The sequence below is a fragment of the Macrosteles quadrilineatus genome, unplaced genomic scaffold, assembly GCF_028750875.1.
Source record: "Macrosteles quadrilineatus isolate MER2022 unplaced genomic scaffold, UCM_ALF_1.0 Scaffold_3__2_contigs__length_128488019, whole genome shotgun sequence".
Taxonomy (NCBI): Eukaryota; Metazoa; Arthropoda; class Insecta; order Hemiptera; family Cicadellidae; genus Macrosteles; species Macrosteles quadrilineatus.
In genome coordinates, this window is record NW_026542596.1 from 44,421,974 (window position 1) to 44,444,517 (window position 22,544).

Here is a 22,544-nt window from a genome sequence, read left to right on the forward strand (position 1 = left end):
TTAGACCACTGGACGACCTCTAGTTACTGTAATACCACTTATTTGAATATACAAAATATTCTGTACATTTATTTCCAGTGCGAAATGTAGATTGTAGGCGTCAACGTGTGTCAATATTAGAAGTAGACATTTAGAACTGGAGAGTAGACAAATTTACAGAGATCAAGACATTAGGCTGAATTATTAGTGTGCTCATGTATAGTGACGTTCATGGATTTAATGTAATAAGAAACATGTTTATGTAACATGTATATGTACGGAGCCGCCATTGGACCAGTGAATGGGCGGCTCGGATCAATAGCTACATTCATTCCTTCCACCCCCACAACCCCCGACCAGCCGTTCATGGTCCCCTGGCCCTATAACCAAGTTATGTCTGGCATAAAACTTGGATAAAAACCCTGGGTTGTCTATTGTTAATGAAGTAAGCAAATTTATATTCTCATCAATACTTAGAAATCCATATTTCCAAGATATAATATCTCAAAATTACAATCTCTGACTGTAGATAGGGGAAGGCATCTTATTCAAGATTATTATATTTATTCAAAAGGGTACGTCACCTTGTCTCGTATTTCAACCAAAATATTAGTAAAGGATGAGTGTAGAATTAGGATGAAATGATATGCCTTGTGCAACTTTGTTCACTTAATATGACCGACTATATTAGACTACTTGTATTATATTATATTTAATATATGCTGTTTGTGCACTAAAGGTGAATCTAATATAATACATTGTGACACAAATAAGAATTTAGGCAACAACAACAAATGTAGATCTAATATAAATCAATTTCTTGAAATTAAGATCAAATAAATTTTGATCCCTATCATGACACAATACAACGTAGTCCCTTCATCACCGGTACAGCAAAGTACAGTAGTGGTTGTAGGTTGTATTGCAGATGCCACCAGACAAAATTGATCTCCCTCATGACACAATAGTCACACAATACAACGTCATAACACCTGCATCACTGGTACAGCGATGGTAAGTGCAATAGTTGATGGTGGTATTGCAGGTACAACCAGACAGTATTGATCTCCCTCATGACACAATAGTCACACAATACAACGTCATAACACCTGCATCACTGGTACAGCGATGGTAAGTGCAATAGTTGATGGTGGTATTGCAGGTACAACCAGACAGTATTGATCTCCCTCATGACACAATAGTCACACAATACAACGTCATAACACCTGCATCACTGGTACAGCGATGGTAAGTGCAATAGTTGATGGTGGTATTGCAGGTACAACCAGACAGTATTGATCTCCCTCATGACACAATAGTCACACAATACAACTTCATAAAACCTGCATCACTGGTACGGCGATGGTAAGTGCAATAATTGTTGGTGGTATTGCAGGTGCAGTGAAACCAGGCAGTATTGATCTCCCTCATGACACAATAGTCACACAATACAACGTCATAACACCTGCATCACTGGTACGGCGATGGTAAGTGCAATAGTTGTAGGTTGTATTGCAGGTGCAGTGCATCCAGACAGTATTGATCTCCCTCATTACACAATAGTCACACAATACAACGTCATAACACCTGCATCACTGGTACAGCGATGGTAAATGCAATAGTTGTTGGTGGTATTGCAGGTACAACCAGACAGTATTGATCTCCCTCATTACACAATAGTCACACAATACAACGTCATAACACCTGCATCACTGGTACAGCGATGGTAAATGCAATAGTTGTTGGTGGTATTGCAGGTACAACCAGACAGTATTGATCTCCCTCATTACACAATAGTCACACAATACAACGTCATAACACCTGCATCACTGGTACGGCGATTGTAAGTACAATAGTTGTTGGTGGTATTGCAGGTACAACCAGACAGTATTGATCTCCCTCATGACACATTAGTCAAACAATACAACATGGTAACACTCTTGATCACTGGTATGGCGATGGTAAGTGCAATAGTTGTAGGTCGTGTTGCAGGTGCAGTGCAACCAGGCAGTATTGATCTCCCTCATGACACAATAGTCACACAATACAACGTCATAACACCTGCATCACTGGTACGGCGATGGTAAGTGCAAGAGTTGTAGGTTGTATTGCAGGTGCAGTGAAACCAGGCAGTATTGATCTCCCTCATGACACAATAGTCACACAATACAACGTCATTACACCTGCATCACTGGTACGGCGATGGTAAGTGCAATTATTGTTGGTGGTATTGCTGGTACAACCAGACAGTATTGATCTCTCTCATGACACAATAGTCACACAATACAACATAACACTCTTGATCACTGGTACGGCGATGGTCAGTGCAATAGCTGTTGGTGGTATTGCAGGTACAACCAGACAGTATTAATCTCTCTCATGACACAATAGTCAAACAATACAACATAACACCTTCATAACTGGTACAGCAGTGGTAAGTGTAATAGTTGTTGGTTGTATTGCAGGTGCAGTGCAACCAGACAGTATTGATCTCCCTCATTACACAATAGTCACACAATACAACGTCATAACACCTGCATCACTGGTACGGCGATTGTAAGTACAATATTTGTTGGTGGTAATGCAGGTACAACCAGACAGTATTGATCTCTCTCATGACACAATAGTCACACAATACAACATAACACCTTCATCACTGGTACAGCGATGGTAAGTGCAATAGTTGTAGGTTGTATTGCAGGTGCAGTGCAACCAGGCAGTATTGATCTCTCTCATTACACAATAGTCACACAATACAACGTCATAACACCTGCATCACTGGTACGGCGATGTAAGTGCAATAGTTGTTGGTGGTAATGCAGGTACAACCAGACAGTATTGATCTCCCTCATGACACATTAGTCAAACAATACAAAATAACTCTTGATCACTGGTTCGGCGATTGTAAGTGCAATAGTTGTAGGTGGTATTGCAGGTACAACCAGACAGTATTGATCTCCCTCATGACACATTAGTCAAACAATACAAAATAACTCTTGATCACTGGTTCGGCGATTGTAAGTGCAATAGTTGTAGGTGGTATTGCAGGTACAACCAGACAGTATTGATCTCCCTCATGACACATTAGTCAAACAATACAAAATAACTCTTGATCACTGGTACGGCGATGTAAGTGCAATAGTTGTTGGTTGTATTGCAGGTACAACCAGACAGTATTGATCTCCCTCATGACACATTAGTCAAACAATACAAAATAACTCTTGATCACTGGTACGGCGATGTAAGTGCAATAGTTGTTGGTTGTATTGCAGGTACAACCAGACAGTATTGATCTCCCTCATGACACATTAGTCAAACAATACAAAATAACTCTTGATCACTGGTTCGGCGATTGTAAGTGCAATAGTTGTAGGTGGTATTGCAGGTACAACCAGACAGTATTGATCTCCCTCATGACACATTAGTCAAACAATACAAAATAACTCTTGATCACTGGTACGGCGATGTAAGTACAATAGTTGTTGGTGGTATTGCAGGTACAACCAGACAGTATTGATCTCCCTCATGACACATTAGTCAAACAATACAAAATAACTCTTGATCACTGGTACGGCGATGTAAGTACAATAGTTGTTGGTGGTATTGCAGGTACAACCAGACAGTATTGATCTCCCTCATGACACATTAGTCAAACAATACAAAATAACTCTTGATCACTGGTACGGCGATGTAAGTACAATAGTTGTTGGTGGTATTGCAGGTACAACCAGACAGTATTGATCTCCCTCATGACACATTAGTCAAACAATACAAAATAACTCTTGATCACTGGTTCGGCGATTGTAAGTGCAATAGTTGTAGGTTGTATTGCAGGCATTGCAGGTTCAACCATACAGTATTGATCTCTCTCATGACACAATAGTCACACAATACAACATAAAACCTGCATCACTGGCACAGCGATGGTAAGTGCAATAGTTGTTGGTGGTATTGCAGGTACAACCAGACAGTATTGACACAGACAATGGCATTAAAGTATTTTATTGTCTGTGGTATTGATCTCCCTCATGACACAATAGTCACAGAATACAACATAACACCTTCATTGGTGGTACAATCGTTCTATGAGTATATATACTGATTTTGTATTACAGAGTATTGATCTAGATACCTGTAGTCGTAATCGTCAAAATATAACGTAATTCTGCAATCCGGGAATTGGGGGCCTGGTAGCCAGAGGTTAAAAAACAACTGTTATAGGCATATACTTTTCTATATTGAATCTATTAATTGTGTCAGTCCAAGTATTCTGTTTATTAGATCAATAAAGTATGTCTGAACTTGATCTCGTTAGCAAAACGCTTTTATATTTAGGTAGTTTTAGATTAAAAGGAATTTGGTATTTTTATAATTTTCAGACATTTAGAAAATTTAACCATTGACTATTGGATACTGAACATTGGAATGGGATGTCTAGTTGTATTCAAATATTTAACTAAAAATATACGTAGGCCTACAACGGAATACATTAATAGGCCTACAATATGTTTTTACATCTAGAACAATTTACAGTGTGACGAATTTAGCAATAGTTGTCACACTCCGGCAAGTGCATAAACAAAATTTAAGGAATTTAAGACACTAAAAATAGGAACAAAAATAACATAAAAGCTCAATAAAGGGGAAAAAATTGCGTTTTAGCAAAATTAATTGTTCTAAATTTATTAAAGTTTCCATACAGTACATACTATTTGATGTTACAACTTAAATGATCTTAGTATTTAGAGAATGTACGGTACTTGCTCGTGGTAGGACAGGTGAATTAAAAGGATGTTAATTACTTAATTATTGTTTACCTGTACATTCGAGTCTCGTCAAAATGCATGTAAACTCGCGATGGGGAACCCTGTATTTATGTAGGGTCGTAGTTCGCTGTATAAATATTTGAACATTGTCACTGGAGCCTGGCAACGGAATATCTCATTCAGGGACTGCGGGGGCGGTTTTATGAACGATCCATTGAATCTACCCCTCTACCACCCCGCTAACCCTTCACTGGTGTCCTTTTACAAGGGATTTTCAATTACATTCACCAACTAAAATATTCGTGCGGGGTTTTGCTGATTATTATCTTTTACCTTATGAGTTCTTTAGAAGACGGCAATAAGTTTAAGTAAATAAAGGTTTATTACTGGGCTTTGGCAGACAATAATAATGTTTTGTATAACTTTCTTGTATAAAATGTTTTTGATGACGTCAGTGACTGCAAATGAACAAAAGGTGTAGCCTCTTTTCTCTCTGCATAATGTAACGTAAGTTGAGTCGACAAACTTGGAAAGGTAGCTTAAATGATTGAGGTATCACGAATGTACTTGCTGAACAATAAAGTTACTAGCCTACTTCATCTCGGTGTTTTTGCCGAGGTTAGTCTCAGGCATCAATGTCACTTACCTGTCCCGACGTAACACTATAGCAAGAAGTACACAAGTTCCAGGGGGGTGTAGACAAACTACCCGGAAAAATAGCGTATTTTGAGGTCGAGACAGTAAAATGAATCATACAAACATGGGTCTAAAATACGTGGTTTTCCATCTGTATGTGTGTTGTTTGTTGTTTTTGTTGCAAATGTATAATGTACCTTTTGAACGAGCCTATACAAGGATTGACTTTGAACATATTACATGACGTATAGGAAAATATAAGATCATAGCTTTAATAAATGCTCCTGGCTGATGAAAATGGTGATGAGTCAGTAACAAAGCTAAACAGACCATCTCACACCATTCTACACACTTCTTTCACTTCTATTTGGGTTAAAGCACCTGGATGGGGTCTCCATCTCAATAATTGATAATTGAAGACTTATCTGTACCTATCAGATTTTTACTTAGTGCTAATTCAAATTAGCGACCATTTAAAGTAATCTATTTAAACATTTTTAACACTGAGATACGTTTTGCTCCCTGCATGGCTTGTCAAACTCAAACCACCACTGACTTGTGAGATAAGTCAATACTTGCCCAGCGAGGGAGGCTACTCCCACTTCCGCTCTATCTATAGCTCAGCTTCGACTGATTGACGCCTTCAAACTGTACAGATTTGTTTCCAAATTACCCGGAAGTCAGTCTAGCCCTACAGGATCACTTCCGGTTGCCACCTCGCCGTATAAATCAAATTAGTCGGCGAGTTATGAAGGATAGTTTTCGTAATGGCTAAAATTAGTCAGCTTATATTTTCAGTCAAAGAGACAGCGTAAGAGGTTAATTTCCGTTAGAACGCTCGTGCCAAGTTTGTAGTCTTGGCAAGTTGATTTACAAAGGTATTCGAGGAAAATCTCGAAAATTGATAGGGATTTGAAGATATACTAAGTATACGAGAAAATTTGAAACATTGGAACGACTTCGTTTTTGGTGGTGGTGGTAGCTGTACCCGCGGGCTTTGCCCAGATTGACTTCGCATAAGTATTAATAAAACTATTGATTGCCGTACCGGGTTGGGTAGTATTTCGAGTGGCTTTTCATGGTCACTTTGAAGAACAGCATTGGACTTAAAGCTCCTAGGAAGGTATTAAAATAAATACCCCCGCCGCAGCAAACCTGCCGTCTAAGCGAATTTCCATTTGGCCGAATTGATTTTCAATTGATCTATTTAAATAACATTAGGTTTAACGAGTACCTAGGTTTGCTGCTACAAGGAAACTAATAAAGTAGTGTATTTTTAGTAAAATATTGATAGCTTACTATAAAATAAATAAATTTGCCAAGTTTGATCAAAATATATCCATAAACAAGCAAACTACAACATTTTACAATATTCTCCATAAGAATAACATGGGAATTTTAAATTTACAATTTTGTTTAGTTTTCTCCGTAACCAATAACCGTACAAAAACACTTTGATATACTGAATTGTTTTGCAATCATTTACTTCCCTATAGGGAAATTCGCTAAAATGACTATCTCCACTAAGCCTGTGGTTATATTGGCTCTATTCATGAACAAAATCAGCTCATTAGTCAAGTAGTTTTCACGTTATTGATATACTTCAAACATTCAAATTTATAATATTAGTTCCTTTCCATCCAAGGATCCAATTCATTTACTTGATTAGTAATGCATAAAAACTATTAACACGCTACTTAATTAGTTTCCCGGAAATTATTTTTGGAGAAAACAACAATACTTTTTAAAAAAATTTGAAAAAAGTCAATAAGTTGATGAATTATGTACTTGAAAATAAAATTACCCTATTCGCACGATGCCACAACAATTTAGTATTTGACAGTTCACATTTTGTATCACATGGTTTTGTTGCTTGTGTGCCAAATTTCAGCCTCCTAGATAAATGGGAAGTAGGAGAATTAGTGATGAGCCAGTGAGGGCTTTGCATTTTTTATACTGTATGTTAAGATTTCGCCGTGTTTTAGACATTTTTCCCTAAGGAAGGAACTATCCCGAAACGTTATGATAATTTATTTACTGATGAGAGATGTCCGAAATAATCTCTTAAAAAAACACAACACTGGAACGATCTTTTGCAGGATTTGCCATATTGACTGCATTTGACAGATATCTAAACATTTTGGGAAAAAATCAAATTAGAAAGTAGCCTTTTTAAAACGTTTTTATTAGCTTGCTTTCTTGTCCGGTACAAATTTTGCAATCAATTTTATACTAACTTCCCGATGAGCTAGAGACTTGAAACTTGAAACATAGCTCACAAATGGAAGACAATGCAATATTATATAATTTAATTTTCATATTTCCCTTGGGCTACGCCCCAAGGGCTTGTTTTTATTAACTAGCTTTCTTGAAAATTTTGATACTTCCCGATGAGCTAGAGACTTGAAACTTGAAACATAGCTCACAAATGGATAACAATGCAATATTATACAATTTAATTTTCATATTTCCCTTGGGCTACGCCCCATGGGCTTGTTTTTATTAGCTCACTTTCCTACAAATTTTGCAATCAATTTTAAACGAAGTTCCCGATGAGCTAGAGACTTGAAATTTGATACATTGCTCACAAGTGGATGACAATGCAATATTATAGCATTTCATTTTCATATTTCCCTTGGGCTACGCCCCACTCGATTCCAAATTTTTCATGTTTACATTTTGAAAGAATGTAAATATATCAATTAATTCAAGTCAGCTGTAAATACTTAAATTTGACAGTTCAAAAAGCAGAGGTTAAGAGGTACAGGTTCTGCTCCCAAGAGATTCTTTATACAAACAAACATTTCAAAATAAAGATAACCAATCTGATTGCAGATATAGAGGTGTTTGCTAATAATGTCATTTGTTATTTATTTAGTATTCTATAAAGTAAACAATAAATTAAATAGATTGATATATTTATAGTTAGTAGGTAGGCCATACATTCAATCTAATACATAATTATATGGAAATAAACTCAAATAAACCTTAGATTTCCCACATGCCTCTGTCCTAATCTGATATAGATGCATGAAATAGATTTAACATCCACACACATTGAAAACTAAAAAGTAGAAAATAATTCATAAATAAAAAAACTGTTTTAAAACAAAACGTTTTTAAATGCACTAAAAATAGAAAATAATTTATAAATATGTAGAGAGTATAGATACTTGTAAGATTTAAAACGAAAAACGTGGGGTGCATGCAATTGATACTAATTTGTTCAATAGGTGAAGGTAATTGTAAATTATCTATTGCATGGACCCCACGTTTTTCGTTAAAATCTTACAAGTATTTATACTCTCAACATATTTATAAATTATTTTCTATTTTTAGTGCATTTAAAAACGTTTTGTTTTAAAACAGTTTTTTTATTTATGAATTATTTCAAAATGTAAATATGATACGGGTACACAAACCATGGAGATGGTAAGTTTATGTTATCTAATCTTAATGCAATTTAGGCATTTTTCACCTGAGCATGGGAATAGATCCCAGACCCTAAAAAGTAGTGTAAACTTGTTTTTTCAGCGAATTTCGCTATAAAGAAGAAGCTATACCGTCGGTGGAATGGCAAGACAGACCCGAAATCGATTTACTATTTCATTTTGATGTTACCAGAGGTCAAAAAACTTTTTGTTAAAAGTTTGCATGTATAAATATATGGGTGTGTGTCCATGAACACCTTAAACTCCAGTAATTTTGGTCCTATCTTGATAACATTTTGCATGAACGTACTTTGAATATATTTACGAACCAGAAAACAAAGTGAAGACCAGAAAACGGGTCATGAAAACAAAGTGTTTTGAAATGATAAACATGAGCTGTTTGAATTTAATCCAAGATGGATTAAAGAAAAATCCTCCAAGGACTTTTAACAAAACAAATAATTTTGCATATTGAATTGATTGTAGGAAAGGCTATGGAGAATATTAAAAAAACTGTACTTTTAAAATGGGTAGGAGGTTTTACAGAAGTCTGCAGAAGAAAAGTATAGAATAATTGTCTGCATTGGATTTTTTGTTTTTATTTATTTTTCACTAATATACTGTTCCACAAGTAGTTTTTTTCTTCGTTAGTGAACTACGCTTGTAATATTTTAAATCCTTTCTCACCTGACGGGATCAAATTTCACAGTATAGGTGTGAATATATGTTTTAAGTGTTCTTTCTATTTTCATTACTTTCTGTCAAAAAAATATTGTTATCAAAATAACTAAAATAACGATAAGAAAAGTATGAAACTCGCACCTCTTCATGTTGATAAGTAAGGCTAAAATAAGTACATAAATGGACCAAATAAATCCACTTTCAATTTCCAATATCTTTTACTGAATCTTAATTCCATTACACAGTTTTGTAGACAATCATAATTATTATTTACGATGGTAAAAAAAGCTACAGCGTTCCGTCCAACAATATTTCATTAACATAAAACACATGTTGGTTGTTAAACAAACAAAACAGTTTTACCGTCACAAAGTTGACGTTAGCGAAATATATTTAACTAAAATAAATACAATATATATATAACTGATTTATTTGACTTGATCAATCGTTTTAATCACTGGTCGCAAAAGATCAATAAGAAATAATCGAAAGAATTATGAGACGGCAACCAATAAGGGCTGCAGTTGGAGAGGGTTGACTCCTCGACTTGAGAAACATCCACACCAAACAGCAACTCTGGGAACAGGCATTGATTATATATAATAAATCATATACACTATATAGTATATAAGGGCTGCAGTTGGAGAAGGTAGACTCCTCGACTTGAGAAACATCCACACCAAACAGCAGCTCTAGGAACAGGCATTGATTATATATAGTAAATCATATACACTATATAGTATATATATAAAATTCTCGTGTCACAGTGTTTGTCTGCAAACTCCTCCGGAACGACTTCACCGATCGTTATGAAATTTGGTGTGTAAATTCTATAGGTATGCGAATCGGAAGTAAACTATTTCCCGTTTCGAAATTCTTAAAAGGGCTCTGCCCCAGTGGCTCTGGAGTTTCCCATGTTAACCTTATGAGAAATGGAATTAATGAATCTTAACAGCTGTTTCAATTAAACAAGTTGGTTCTGTTCTATGATATTCAATAGCATTAAAGTTACAAGGATTACCAACAGGGTGCAGCACTATTATTTCTTTTACATTTATGACAACAGCTAATTTGCAACCAAAAGGTGAGTGAGCGTAGCGAACGAGCTCCAACCCAAAGGTGAGTGAGCGTAGCGAACGAACCTCAACCAGGACGTGATTGAGCAAGGCAAGTGAGCGCAGCGAACGAGCTCCAACCTAAAGGTGAGTGAGCATAGCGAACGAGCTCCAACCCAAAGGTGAGTGAGCGTAGCGAACGAACTTCAACCAGGACGTGATTGAGCGATGCGAACGAGATCATCTTGAAAATTAAACGTAACGGTACTTTCTTTCCATCGGTCTGTCTTAGGGGAAACATATAACTTCGCAGGGTCAGCTAGTAGTATATAAGGGCTGCAGTTGGAGAGGGTTGACTTCTTGACTTGAGAAACATCCACACCAAACAGCAGCTCTGGGAACAGGCATTGATTATATATAGTAAATCATATACACTATATAGTATATAAGGGCTGCAGTTGGAGAGGGTTGACTCCTCGACTTGAGAAACATCCACACCAAACAGCAGCTCTGGGAACAGGCATTGATTATATACAGTATGTAAGGGTTGCGGTTGGAGACAGTTGACTCCTCGACTTGAGAAAAATCCACACCAAACAGCAACTCTGGGAACAGGCATTGATTATACAGGGTGAATAAAAAGTCAAGACCCCCCCCTCTAATATTTTTCCAAGTAAATATACAGAGATATCCTTTTGGTGGTCGAGCAATCTTAGCAGGAAGTTTCATTTTATCATTTTGAAATTTTTGAGTGTCCCCCCAAAAGGGGGGATTTGGGGGGCAACTCAAATATTTTAAATGTAAACCCCCTTCAAGTGACACCTCATTTTGAAGTGTTTACAAAAACTTAAAGAATGGTGAAAACTAGAGGTCACTATCTCTTCTCTATCCAAAATGGTAGCCCGTCAAATGTTGTGGAAAATCAATGGTAAAATTGTTAATATTGGTTGTCATTTTGGATAGAGAAGAGATAGCGAGCTCTGGTTTTCACCATTCTTAAAGTTTGTTTAAGCACTTCAAAATGAGGTGTCACTTGATAGGGGTTTCTATTGAAACATTTTTAGTTGTCCCCGAATCCCCCCTTTTGGGGGACACTCAAAATTTTTAATGTAATTCCCCTTCAAGTGATACCTCATTTTGATGGTGTTTACAAAAACTTAAAGAATGGTGAAAACCAGAGCTCGCTATCTCTTCTCTATCCAAAATGACAACCAATATTAACAATTTTACCAATGATTTTCCACAACATTTGACGGGCTACCATTTTGGATAGAGAAGAGATAGTGACCTCTAGTTTTCACCATTCTTTAAGTTTTTGTAAACAATTCAAAATGAGGTGTCACTTGAAGGGGGTTTACATTTAAAATATTTGAGTTGCCCCCAAATCCCCCCTTTTGCGGGAACCCTCAAAAATTTCAAAATGATAAAATGAAACTTCCTGCTAAGATTGCTTGACCACCAAAAGGATATCTCTGTATATTTACTTGAAAAAATATTAGAGAGGGGGGGTCTTGACTTTTTATTCACCCTGTATATAGTAAATCATATACACTAATATTCCATGGAAATGGAAGATCATTCATTAAAAACTCGATGATCATGGACAAGTGAAATAACAATTGACTTTACTAGAACGAACCGAATAAATAAGCAAATGCGTCAACTTAAAAACAATATTAGTAAACTTAAAACTAAGACGTCTACTTGATGACATCTTTTCTAGTTAGACAAAGGTTTGAATTTGACGAGATATGTTTGAGTATAAAAGTCATAAATGAGAAGACTTTGAAGTCAACTTAAATCTGTTAGGGGAACAAACTGTAACTGTGTGTGTGTATATATAATTTTTTTTTATGTTTGTGATAAAAAATGTTTTTAAATCTATAAAAAATAATTACCTTTCGTCCATAACAATATTATTATAGTTAAAAGCATTTTTTTAACATTGAAAGGAAAAATTCAAGTGAGTGTTAAACAGTTGACTATTGGATACTGAAGTTGTATTAATAGTCAAAGGTTAAACTTAAATGACTATTTAAATAAAAAATTATGGTGGAAATTACTTTTTCGTACCAAGTTTCTTACTCTTAAAGTTAAAAATAACAGTTTTTATCCAAACCAGATGGTTTAAACTGGAGCAAGTATAGATAAATGTTCTGGACCTATATGAAACAACTTATTGTCGACATTAATCTTTTTCCAAATTTTTTCTGCTTCCTGAAATACAAGAGTTTTAGCAATAAAAAATGTAATTCGTAGGTTGAAAACCCTTGATATTGCTTACACACTATGGTGGTGTACCCAGTAGCAACCATATTGGAACGCTTGCGCAAGTTGACCCGTTCCACCCACCCATGGGTCTACCTACACTGACCCGACATGTAATGAATTTATGTAACATCCCGTCCGATACACGATATTACATTCGGTTATGTTGGCAAGCGTGCCACGACAGGTATGCCAACTGTAACCACAACAATACATTCGTTAATACCTCTCCCACATTGAGCCCAAGGAATGGTTAAATGGTTGGTAAGCTGATGTCAAATTATCTGGATTTTGTTACACAATTAATGTTTTGAACAAGCAATCGTTGAGTATTGTTAAAATATGAGTGAAGTATTTTAGCTGAAAGAATAAAGTGCAAGTAATTTAGAATACTGACTCTATGAATAAGAGAAGTCAGTAGCTTTTGATGGTTCGACATTGTACCATATGCTTAATCTATGATTGTACTCAGCTGTCCTTGATCATTGCGCTTTTAATAGGCTGGTCCTGGCTGAAGAATCAGCTGATCTTGGTCTAACAAAATGTTAACCTTGTTAATAAAACCTTAACTCATCTTTCTACAATAATTGTATAATTCAATCCCCATATTCCCCTTTACACATTTTTCGATCCTATAAATAGCCGTATAATTAGTCGTCAATAGTGGACAGCGTGCAAAAAACCATCACAGAATAGTATACAGAAGTGAAAACTGCTCAGATGAAATAATATTTGGACTACTTATGATGTGCTTATTTATTATGAGTATTTATGTAAAAATAAATTCGGGTTATATTTAATAGTCGAGACACCAGCAACGATCACATAAGACCATGTGATCGTTGGACACCAGTTACTTCTATAAGAATTTTATGCAGCGTTTATTTGTGCCAATCAATTATTTGATTTGGTACTATGCTAACAATTTTTGATAAAACTTCAGAAATGTTTTTGCAGACAATTTTGATAACTTTCTAGATACTGAATATCTGTTTTGAAAATAGTAGGCCCACAAACTTTAGACTCAAGTGAATTTCATTTATAGAGGACAAAAAACATATTTTTTACAAAATTGTTTGTTGAAATACCATGATGGAATTTGAGTAAACACATATTAAAGAATCAATAAATAAAGAGTAAAGAACGTGGCATACTCTTGGTGAAGTCTAAGTTTATGTGTCGAAACAGTTAATATAACTACAGAAGTTGTTCACACACTACCAATATCAATCAGAGAAGACCACATTGTTGGTTGTTTGTTTTTCCTTTGTTCAACCTCAACAATGTCATGATCAATCATTGAGTAACTCAGTAACTGTAATTATAACAAATAAATGTAGCAATACTTTGAAACGTGGATGGTATACTTTGGAATTTCTACACAGGTGCCCAGGCAGTTTGGGTATGACATTTTTTAGTTACTGCTGCAGGTGTTACCAACCTGGTATTAGAGAATCTGGAAGAGCTTCTTTAGCTCTACCATCAGAGCCCAGTCAGTCTTAAGCAGATCATCTCTGAAATAATCTTTGCAGGCATCTATTGATTGTCTGCTTATCTGTAACATACAAAATAAATGCAATTAATAAGGGATTTCCAATAGGCTTAAACAAGGAGCTACTTATAGTCTTGAAAATAGATGTCCCACCTTCACATCCAAGGACGTTGGACTACTAAAGGGTCGTATGATTATTACATGGCTAAAATCCAATGGTGATTGGCGGGATTTGGACCTGGTATCTCGGGGCCCCCACAGATAATGTAAATAAAAGCATTATACGCCAAATTTAAATGAGTTTTACACAATTAACTAAAAATTAATTAATTTTTTATTCATCCTAGAGTTAATTAAATTAATTTTATTGTTTCGCTGTCTTAACTTGTAATTCGATTACTCAAAACGACGTAAACCTGAAACCATACTTTTGCTTTTAGTATATTAACCAACATTCAAGATAAAACTCACAAGTTAGGCCTAAATTTACAATTACGCGTGATTCAAACTTTTCAAATTTCTAAAATAAACTGAACCTGGAGTTAAAGTATCCCAAGAAACATAACAGTGATGACTTATGAGTGTCGTGATGCATACTGTATCTCACGTCACGTTTGCATGTTTTCCAAGAGTTGAACAACCAATCCCAGGCTAATGTGATTTGTGAATCAGTGGCAAGATTGACAACCCGAACCCGGGCAGTAGGGGAGCTCTTTAACCCGGGTACAACATATTTTTTATATGTCATAAAAAACACATCGACCCGGCTCTGGACCTTTCACCCACCGCCATGACAGTATTCAACCATCGATGTATTCAACCCGGCTCCAGCCACCTTACCCATTCCAATTCCACTTACATACACTACTCCCTCCCTACCACTCCTTTCTATTTTCTTAATCACCTCCTCTTTCCGTAGGGTGCCATAGGTTTGCGCTTTCCTTGTCCTCCCGATACCTCACAATAATTGGGGACGAGCTTTATAAAATGGAGGCAACGATTTATTAAATAGTTGGGGACAGAAAACAAAACGAGCATATGCAAGAATGGCAGGGGCTGTAAAATGAAGGTAATTTCTTCCGCTCCAGATTTTTAAAAATAGGGAGATTCTGAGACTATAGTCAAACAACCCACGTCCTTACATTCATTTCTTATAAACTATTAAACATCGTGGCGTCACCGAAATGTCACCTGACCCTAGGGTGAACATATGTATACCTCAAACTCTGTATACAGAATACTATAGCAGGTGTGAGCGTCTGTAGGCAGCGCCCACCGTACCATTACACCAACACTCCGCCCAACTGAGCCTCCGCGCCACCCGGGCCTTGTAAACATGTCCAACATCCAACTTTAGCTAACCTATCACTCTCAGTGCTCACCTGACAATCAAACGGTACCCGGTTCGATCCTGACAAATCACCAGTTTGATGTTCGAAACTGGGCCAAACTGCCCTTAATCATATAGTCAAGACCTATTACTCTCATTGTGGGCTTTTCTAGAAACGGTAAGCTGGATAATTGAGTGGTAATAGTAATAGTCTGACAGTCAAATGGTCAGCGGTTCGATCCTGCTAAATCAGCAGTTTATTGGTTTGAATCTGGGCCCAGTTGCATTTGATCGAGTTTGTATTATGGCCTTGACTCAAGAAACAGTTCATCTTAACTATAGTTATTGATCCAAAAAGACATTCCTATCCGACATTACCGTTGTAGGCAGTTTTACAATGAAAACGTAGTTGAATTCAATCACTAAATGTTATTTACTGATTTCTGTCCAATAAGCCATTTCTCTTTAAGAAACCAAACTGAAAGGATAACTGATAACTTATTGTAAACTATAGCATCTCAAAACAACCATATCACATCAAATAATACGGCAATAACAGCCAAAGGATAAATCAGAAAATTTACTTTTCGAGCACTCTTTGAGTGGCTTGGTTGAACTAAGTTGAATTTGAATAAAACATAGGCTAACGATTGTCCATACAAATCGGATGTTTACTCCAGTAGCCATAAGTCGATGGTCTTAGTAGATAAAATAATGAAGCTACTCAAACCATCTCATTCTGTTATACACTCTTAAATTCATTTTCTGTTTTTCCGGTTTTCCATGTTTCAGTCCAAAACTCAGATGATAAATTTAAGTTACAACACAATACGAAGTTGTTATACTTATAGACATCTCATTTAAGTTAGATAGTTGCCGTGTCTTTATTCGTAAGGAAAAATACAGAACGTGAACCATGATATTTTCAAAAGAAACAAACTTAAAGCAGGGGATTTAAAAACTTGTAAGAAAAATCGGGATACCTAAAAAAATTAAATACTGTTGTAGAAATTACATTTAAGAAAGGAAAGAAAATTAGAGCCTTAAATAATGAATACAACACAAATATGAAGCCTTCATCATCACTTGAGCGGTTATTGACAAAAACATCCTCAATGACCTCAAAACTCCCATTAATGTGTTTCCAAGCTATATTTATCCCCGAAACGTTAAAACAGAATGAAAACTTGCTTCAGGGATGAATGGCCGACCGGGGGTTGGAATGACGTCACTTCGGCACGTGGCTATGACGTCACTATCGCACGTGGATGACCCAAATACTGTCTGGGTGCAAGATTATTTTTAAATATTAATTAGCTCTTCAAATACAAGAATTGAAAAAGAATACTGTTAATGTGGGACACGTTTACCATGTTATGAACCGCGATTATATTTAAAAATTAAGGGGGAATTCAAAGTAACTTGATTGAATTAGAACGAAACACTTTGTAGAGTCAGGAAACATAAGTTTAGTTTTTGCGACGTGGAATGTGGAATCGTCTTTTAACAGCACTAGGCTCCGAGACATCTACAGTAAATTTACGTGGCGTGCGAATTCGGCTTCACTTAACAAAATCGATGGGACGACATACTTTGAAACCGAACACGAATTCCAATTTAGTGCGTTAAGAAGCATCCGACGTTTCTAAAAGTCGTATCCCACCATTCTCCATTCTATCCTTAACCTTTACTCATATTCTGGTTAAAATACACCCAATTACCTATCTCATTTGCCAATCTATATACTTTTTATAATAAAGTTTTCCTCTGTAACATCCCTTTTCCAGCAGACCTACTTAACCGATTTCTACAATTGGTGAGTCATTTTACAGCATAAAGGAGATGCTAATGGTAACTAAAAGTGTAATTCCTAGAATATCACTTCCTGGCGTTTAATTTAAGTAAGTAGGCCTAGTTTCTAATCGCCTCACAAATGCTTTAAACCAATCTTTGTGAGGCATTGCATTGCATTATCCGTTTCACATCGGAAACAAGTTGTGAACCCTGTTAAAACGCGCGGGTCCTTTTGTATAACCATAAGTTGGACGCAAACAGACTACACTTTCCAGATCAATGAACCAGCGCTAGAGAGTAGCGAGTTATCAATGACTGGTTGACAATCAGGTCACACACTGAGGTGTCACAAACCGCCTGCGATCACGTGCGACGCTGGCGGACGTAGCGATATCGCACGGACGTGACTACGCGAACAAACAACTTTCATCGCTTTATCAGTACACCACGCTACACCGCAGTGAAAGTGACAATACTAAAGGATGAATAATCTAATTGTGGCTAGCGATATCGTGAACGCCCCGTGTTTCCGTCCAACCTACGGCCACAGACAAGTGTAGGTTATAGTCTGTGCTACGACGCACATTCATTGATTTATACACCCCATTCCCATGTTAAATTCGTCACCAATTATTTTTTGAACCAAAAAGGACGTAGGTAAATTGAGCCATCCGACAGAGTGCGTTGGTGTATTCACTGATTTTCGTAAAATATGTAAAAAATTTAACAGGCTAAAGTGAAATTACAGCTTCTTGCAAACAAACTATAGAATCTTCTTCTTTACATCAATTATCATTGTATCTACAACTAAGGAGTAAAAGAGATTTTTTGCTGCAGCAAACTCTGTCAGTGGCTCATTCAAGTACGTTTAATTCAAATAAATATTGTCCACATCAATTATTGATTATCATAAATCATTGAAATGGGGACGCCCATATGTGCGCATTTAAGCCCAAATACTTAACTTTGAAAGACGACCATACTATGAATGGAGATGAGAATATGAGTGTAGAATGGTGTGAGATGATCTGTGTAGCTTTGTTACTGGCTAAGATCAGCTGTTTCATTAGCCACGATCATTTATTTAAAGACCAATGATCAGCTGGGTCCAGTCGTGTATTTCATATTCAGTATCCAAAAGTCAATAAACTCTAATAACAGTGACCCTTATATAGCGCAAAATCATTTAACACGATTTGAACCTAGCTTTGACCTAATCACCACTCCTCATTGACTCCCTTACCATTTACCGAGGGAAAATGAGACCTCTTCAACGGTTAAGTCACTCCGACATTGGCAAAATTAAGGTCACACAGAATGTACGACTTCAGTAAGACAGCTAAACACGTTGTGTACTTACCTTTAAGCCTGAGAATGAATACATGGTAGGGACAGAATTGAGCACGATAAATTAAAAAGACTGAATGAAACTAAGACTAGAACTAGTCAAACTGAACCCAATACGGAAATTTACTACAAAAACCAAAACCTATTAAGAAAACTGAAAAAAAGACAGCAGTAGGCATAAATTAAAAACAATGTAGTGGCGGTGATGATAAAATAGTACGTCTCAGTCTCGCATTTCAAATTTTATCTTTTGTGAATTTTGATAACACTAGATCACCACTAGAGACAATTTACCTAATCCCCTACTTCATTAATATTTTAAAACACCACCAACTAAACTTAGATAAAATTCACCACGATCAATCTTAGCGTCATATTTACACCAGTTTCGTGTATGTTTTAACCATGTAATCAATGAGGTAAACCTGTCCAAGGACCGTATGTTCTCACATTACTGACTAGCGACTAGTGAGTTAGCAAGTTCCCACTCATTGTCTACTAATAAGATGTACGGAGAGTAATCCATTTTTGACGAAACCTTGAGTCCCACGAACTATAATAATTAACAGTCTTGGTAGGGAAGTTTACGAAAACTTTGGAATGATTGTTACCCTGTAGTAGATTAAGTTGAGGCAAATTTATCGAATATTTGCCGTAGGCCTAATGAGCATTAAAAATAACCATTGCAGCAACCATTTAAACATTTAATGACAATTTGATGTTAGATATTCTAGTCTACGAATCTTTTAGAGTTTTGTAAGACAATAGCTCTGTGAAATGAAACTTGTCGACGCGGTGCAAACTTTTGTGAGTTATTAACAAATTATTTGTATTTTTAACCACGATACGGAGTGGTAGGAGATTCATTTTATGAATTTAAATGTTTACAATCTCTGAACTTAACTCCACGTATTTCAATTACAATATTGTACTTCTATAATTATAAAATGTAGATAATATTTTTAAAATTAAAATGTCACCATTAACTTAAGAATTTTACGAGTACACCTTTAACTTAATGTAAAATCTGCAACTTGATTACATGTGTGTTTTATTTTAGTACTGTAACTTCAAACTGCACTGTTGTGAATTAAATATTTATTTTCATAGGGTAGATTTTTCGATTTTGCTTTCCTGATTGGTTCAGCAAACGGCATGCTCATGTTTATGATATAAGATTTTTGAATGACAATTGACAAGAAACAAAACAACGACATAAACCAAACGTAAGGATATTAAATTTTAAGAGTATGATTAAACATGTAAATACTATGCCACACTCAAATACATAAGACACTAATAACAATAAACCTAACTATTTAACATTTCCCATTTCTTTAAAATACATAAATTCAAAACGCACACAACCAAATATCGACATAAATTTTTAGGTCCAACTGTATTTGATGGCATAATAAAATAGCCTCGTCTGTATGGAAGATATAAAGTTGAATAAAAAGGAGCTCCGCACTGAGATATAGTGCTCAAGGGACCAGCGTCTTGTGAATGCAGAGATGTTTTATGAATGAACTAGACTAGCGACCGGCTCTGGGGACGCTGTGACGTGGACTGGAGAGGTCAGCTTCGTACCATGCAGACCATTTGGTATTTCAAACCCTCGTCAGAAGCTAAATTTAGCATGTCAAACCATCAGAAGTTTCTAATTATGAATAACACGTTTAAAAAATCAACTTGGTTATAATATTAATTTTAAAATGTTATACCACTCATATCTGTGTAATATCGGTATCATGTTTCAAGTACAAAAACTGTTTCTGTCCCATTTCCACATCCTAGGACGCTAGGCTCTAGCACGGAACTGTCATTACACATTACTTCAGGTTAGTCCAAGAGGATGGCGGGATTATGACATGGACAAAAATCCATTGGTGATTGGCGGGATTTGAACACAGGACCTCGGACACCGAAGCCCCGCGCTCACATTACCTACATAAACTGAAATAGAACCGAAGTTTTTCGTCGATTTTCACACGGCAATCGCTTAAAGTTCACGAATCTCTTTCAACTACATAGTAATTGCAAGTAGCCTATTTTCCTTGCTCTTTAACATTTGTAACTCAAATTCACTGTCAACCAAATTCCACGAATCGCTTTCAACTACAAAGAGGACCTATGTGTAGTACTGTACACATTTCTTGCTCTCGTGTTTAACATTTGAAACATAAATCCCCTATCACTATTACAGTGTAGGCAGCATGTAAAAGAAATTTCACTCACAAGGCTTTCACTAGAAACACTGACTATAGCCATTGAATATATCACTAAGTATTATATATTCAATGCAAGAAGGCTGGCCTGCTTCCACAGTCAAAACAGACTCTAAAATATTAATTACTTATCTTCTGAGAAACAATGTTCGACCGCCTGTTTGGCTTTTGTAAGCCAAACAGACCATATTTGTAATAGATTTTTTGTTGTTTTTTTAGTGACGTATTTTGTGAACACAAAGCCACAACAATTCACGCAAAGTACTAAAATAACAGTTTTGAATCAGGATGAAACTCTGACAGCCTGTATGTCCCTGATAGATTATGCCCAAGACAGGAAGCGTCCACGTCCAGGGCGGAGGCGGGGATAAGCGGCTAGAAGACGGAAAAGGGAAATTAGAGAGCATAATTGATCGAGGATCATCCCGGTATCCTGCTCAGAGGAGCAAGAAACCCGACCCTCCTACGGGACACACGGGAAGTGGACAAAAACGGAGGAAAAGATTATTAAGAGAAACCCGAAGTTAACAGCTTTAAAACGGGCACAATTCATATTCTAAACATACCTACATCCGCAACTTGTGGTATTTACACTACCGAACAATTTTTTAAGTTTAGATACATGCACTATGCTACGCTATAACTTAAACAAGTTGTGTGGATATTCAATGGAACATCAGCATCTACAAAATTAAAATTAACACTACTTACACACGGAAATTAAAATGAACCAAAGCCGTAATTCAGGGGTGCCCATCCCCCCCTAGACTCATGACGCACCCCCCACCCCAATTGAGCAACAGCCCCCCCCCCATAAATGATGTACACAAGAAATGAGAAACATTATTCCCCCGCCCAGCACTATTTGTAAAACTATAAAAGAAGTTTTATATTTTTTTTTAGATATTTAAAATTCAAACCCAGTTAATCTATATCAATAAAGTTATAGTTTTTTCTGTACATTGCTCAGAATTATACATATTTTGTGTTATTTATGTTTTATACATTGAAGAAGTTGAAACATGTCTTATCTCCATTTATGTCCGTCTGTCACGGCCCAGAAGGCATTTTTATGCAGCCTACTCATGGCCTACTCTAAAGAAAACTAGAGTACCGATTATGATTCTAATGGTTTAATTGTATCCACAGGATTGGCGAGAGAGTCCTTATAGCCATTAAAATATGGCCTCACTATTTTGAAAATAAAATAACGGACAATCAAAAATAAAATTTTGTGTGATTTTTCTAGTTTATTTTCTCCATGTTTACTACATACGTCATTAATTTATGAAATACTAATAATCTGTTAAGATTACACGTCATATATGAAATTACGAACAGCTGTTTTGATAAAGATTCCTTTTCCTAGCTGTCACTGATATGTTTACATAAATGTTCTTAGGCCCTAAATACTGTGTAGGCCCTAACCATTTCCGATCACGTTTGTAAGCAAATCCAAAACCAAGTGAGATTAATAACCGTGTGGCTTTGGCTTACATAACGGGTTTGATTTATCACGAGTACTAATATGAAACTG

At 36.2% G+C, this 22,544-nt stretch overlaps 1 protein-coding gene across 4 annotated transcripts in view; it reads right to left on the reverse strand.

Moving 5' to 3' along the window:
* Positions 1-9,692: 9,692 nt before the first annotated feature.
* Positions 9,693-22,544, reverse strand: part of LOC128988674 (eukaryotic translation initiation factor 5B) — a 76,951-nt gene continuing 64,099 nt past the window's right edge. For 2 of the 4 annotated variants that reach the window (XM_054410190.1, XM_054410193.1), the window contains exons 22-23: positions 14,258-14,371; positions 9,693-10,069 (exon numbers count right to left, since the gene is read on the reverse strand). In XM_054410190.1, the coding sequence (XP_054266165.1) occupies positions 14,264-14,371 (108 nt within the window). In that variant the 3' untranslated portion in view covers positions 9,693-10,069; positions 14,258-14,263. Of the gene's footprint in view, positions 10,070-10,976; positions 11,059-11,091; positions 11,154-14,257; positions 14,372-22,544 lie in introns of those variants that run through there. The other 2 variants (XM_054410192.1, XM_054410191.1) reach the window with 2 other exon arrangements.